Source organism: Notothenia coriiceps, unplaced genomic scaffold, assembly GCF_000735185.1.
Source record: "Notothenia coriiceps isolate Sejong01 unplaced genomic scaffold, NC01 NC01_scaffold00024631, whole genome shotgun sequence".
In the NCBI taxonomy this organism is placed as follows: domain Eukaryota; kingdom Metazoa; phylum Chordata; class Actinopteri; order Perciformes; family Nototheniidae; genus Notothenia; species Notothenia coriiceps.
The window spans coordinates 52923-56461 of NW_011357332.1; the positions used below are offsets into that span (position 1 = coordinate 52923).

At 38.7% G+C, this 3539-nt stretch overlaps 1 protein-coding gene across 2 annotated transcripts; it reads right to left on the reverse strand.

The window, feature by feature from the left end:
- Window positions 1–402: 402 nt before the first annotated feature.
- Window positions 403–3512, reverse strand: LOC104955086 (apolipoprotein D-like). Of its 2 annotated transcripts, none has more exons than XM_010782316.1 (6): window positions 3478–3512; window positions 1915–2022; window positions 1672–1803; window positions 1421–1542; window positions 991–1076; window positions 403–772 (listed from the first exon to the last, which is right to left on the reverse strand). In XM_010782316.1, exons 3-6 carry the CDS (start codon window positions 1789–1791, stop codon window positions 531–533), a joined length of 570 nt encoding a protein of 189 aa, XP_010780618.1. In that variant the 5' UTR covers window positions 1792–1803; window positions 1915–2022; window positions 3478–3512; the 3' UTR covers window positions 403–530. The 2 variants fall into 2 exon arrangements, with proteins under 2 accessions (XP_010780618.1, XP_010780617.1); XM_010782315.1 differs by having other exon boundaries at window positions 1915–2052.
- Between the last annotated feature and the right edge of the window lie 27 nt (window positions 3513–3539).

Consider the following 3539-nt stretch of genomic DNA (forward strand, 5'->3'; position numbering starts at 1 on the left):
TGTTAAAGTTCTTATTTATGTGTATTTGGTTAAGAATGAAGCTCAAAATATTTGTCGCAATGAGCCGCCATCATTGGAGCATGTTTAATATTTACTGCCATAACACTGCTACAATAACCGCACAGGTCAATGAACACACATCGTCTGTTTAACTGGACCCATGGTCTTTTGCTGTTGCTTGCACACAAAGATTTGTTATACTTTATATCTTTTATAATTTGCATTTGTTTGTCAGCTCTTATTTTATTGGTGCCTTATTTATTCTCTGTAAATGTGTGCAATTTCAAATACAATGCTCCATTCGAGACATAACTGGTATATCATTGGGCTTGCATAATGACAATTTTACAAGATTTTGAACAAGCCTATTCTAAAATAGAAAAATAAAAACACAGCACAACACTGATTTCTTTCCACATGTTTATTGCATTGACTTTGCGTCTACAGAACGAGGCACAGCACACACTGCATACAGAGGTGTGTCATGAATCTATGACACACATTCCTGTACAGGCTGAAACAGAAGCTTTTTACTGGATCATGGCGCTGCAGAAAGCCTCGTCCTGGTAGGTCGGGACCATCTTGCTAACGTCGACTCCGATGGAGGACAGGATGCCGTGCAGCTTCTCCACGGTCTCCTCAGGGATGGTGGGCTCTCGGCTCAGGATCCAGGAAAACTCCATAAGGAAGATGCCGTAGTCTCTGCAGCCGTAGACCAGAGAGTGACCCTCGTAGTCTGTGGAGAGCACCCAGTAGGGACCAGGGGGAGAAGCTGCAGGAGAGACGAGAATCAGAGTCAGTGCTGCTTAAACATTCAGTACACAAGTATGTATATGTAGCACTAAAAAGATAATGCAATTTCAGGGTTCTTGCCTTTTTCAGTTTGTATATTTATGGTTCAATGCCCTTATTGCAAGTTGGATAAAGTTAGCTAAATGATACGTTATGCAACTGAATAACCCGGAAAAAGTTTAGTTATTCATTATTTACCATTGAAGGAGACCTCCAGCTTGGCGGGCTCCGCGGGGTCCTTCACCTTAGCAGATCCGAGGATAGAGTTAGTAGATCCATCAGCACTGAAAAAAATAAGACGAGGTAAAACATTAAATAATTACTTTCACTCATAGTGTATACAAGTATAAAGCTCCATTTGTGAACCTGTGTGTTCAAGGGGTAAGGATTTTGAAACAAAGCTTCATTTATAAAAATCAAATAGTATAATGTGGCTTTAAAAAAAGGAAACATATATATACAGCCTTCCATCAAAAGGTTTGTTTTTGTGAATTTAGAAGACTAAAGACATAGTAATCTTAATGTAGGTGCAGTTCCAACAATATCATGACTTTAAGCAGTTCCTTTAGGAAAAAAGGATCAAACCCTTGCATTAGAAAGTGTAGGCCCTAAAGCAGCGTGTACTCACAGCAGCTCACTGTTGAGGACCCCGATGACCCCGGGGCCCTTGGTGCTGTAGGTGGCGGTGCCGCACTCGCCTTTCTGGAAGAATGTTGGCAGCTTCATGATCTCATACCACTTACCAATGTACTGCGGAGGAAACACAGGATTTCAAATTAAAAATTACTTCTAGACATTTAGTTGTTGCAAAATAGGCCCGATTATCACACTGTACATAACATTTATTGTTAGCAAAGAGAAGATGAGTTTAGTATTCACCATGGAGGGGTCAAAGTCAGCCTGAACTGCAGGTTTGGGACATCTGCCAAACCTCAGCACCTCAGCGCTCACTGCCAGCACAGACAGAAGAGTCAGGGAAATCACCTGCATGGAGTTCATCTTATCAACGACCTGCAGAATACACAGCAGCACTGTTAAAACATTTAGCTTCTCTGAGGGTTAACTACAGAGGGAAATAGCTGAAGACATAAAGAGGTAGAGTGGTGGCTGCAGGCTGCTCACCTGTGAGTATTCAGGGTTATTGTGTGCAGGTGTTGAGCTTTGAGGGTCTTTTAAAGATGTCAAGCTTCAATATTGATCACGGTCTTCAGCCCCCTCCTGTGTTTCCAGCTAGAAGAGGTGGAGTGAGAAAGTTGGCACCTGTTTAAATAAAGAGACTGTTCAAACAGGCCTCCCAGCTTGTGATGTTTCTTGAAGAAAATCTATGTTATTCTTCTTTATCTGCCCATTCATCTAAACTTTTGTTCTACACAATGTTTTTTAAAAGGAAGAAAATTAGACAAGATCCAAAAAACTAAATGTATCCCAGTGGTCACAATATCTTGACTTAAAGTTACATTTTTCATCAAGCAGATTTTAAAAGTTTAACCCTCCGGAATCATTCGATTGGACTACGCAAATTAGTCATTCGAGACAAAAATGTCCACTGCAAAAGACTTTGATAAAAACATTATATTAAAAGTTTTTTTTCACAAGTTTTTTGCGTTCAATCTTTAAAGCAACTTCCGCCCTAATAGAAAATATCAAAAATGTAATCATTTTCAGGATTTTAACCCTTTAAATGCCATTTTGAATACATGAAACCGCTGTTTTTTTTCATGATGAAAACAGAGAAAATGAGTTATTTTCCAAAAAATACATATCTGGTGACTGGCTCTTTTTTTTTTATAACAGTCTTGGATATGTCAAAGATTAGCAACAAAATTGATTTTTTTGCATTATTAGTTTTTGAACAAAATCAGATTGCACAAAAAAAGTTACATATTAGCCATTCGGGACAAAAATGTCCACTTCCAAAAACTGCTCTAAAATGACAACAGATTAATATTTTTTAAAACTTTTTAGGGGTTAAATCTTTCAACAACTTCAAGTCATCAAAAATACGAATACCAAATCTTAAATTATGTTCAGATTTAACCCCTTGAACTGCCAGTTGAAACCTGATTTGCGTTTTCTATGAAAAACATGCAAAAAAAGGCATTTATTTTCCATATAATGAAATTGGGGGGGGGATCGGCTTTTTTTTATCACAGTCTGGATATGGTCAAAGGATTAGCCAACAACATTTATTTGGTGCGGATTGATTAGTTTTTGCACAGAATCAGATTAACAAAAACTCGCACGACATTACTCACTCGTGTCCCATCCACATGCCCATTATAACCACATAGTTTTGATCTCTCCGCTATATCCGGTATACTGTAATCATGCAGTTTGTAATGTCAGGGTTTATATTGGAGGAAATAATTCAATTTGCCTTTTTACTGTATATTGACCAGAGTGTGAACTTTTACAATTGAATTTGGGTACTGCTTGTCATCTTCCTTGCCGTTTCTCATTGTGCTGGTGTATAGATGGGCCCTGACAGGGCCATTGGGAATACATGTATAAACTCAATAGTGATGTAGTGTTGTGGTATGGGATGTGAAGAGTGGTATCAGCTGAGAAATGTGGCCACGGTTTGTTGTGAAACTAAGCAACCTCAAATGCAGATTTAAACTGAAACTTCCTTTATTTCAAGCTAGTGATACTAGTAACTGTTACAAATGACGAAACGACACTCACCGCAGAACAGTCCAGGGAACAAGATCGAACCGACCAAGACAGACAGACATACCCAGAACTTA

Bases quoted from the DNA above. Each gene is read 5' to 3' on its own strand.
- LOC104955086 (XM_010782316.1), bottom strand. From the start codon at position 1,791: ATGAACTCCATGCAGGTGATTTCCCTGACTCTTCTGTCTGTGCTGGCA. The intron at 1,077-1,420 runs GTGAGTACACGC...TATTTTTTTCAG, and splicing joins GTCCTCAACAGTGAGCTGCT to TGCTGATGGATCTACTAACT. The intron at 773-990 runs GTAAATAATGAA...TCTCTCCTGCAG, and splicing joins GCTGGAGGTCTCCTTCAATG to CTTCTCCCCCTGGTCCCTAC.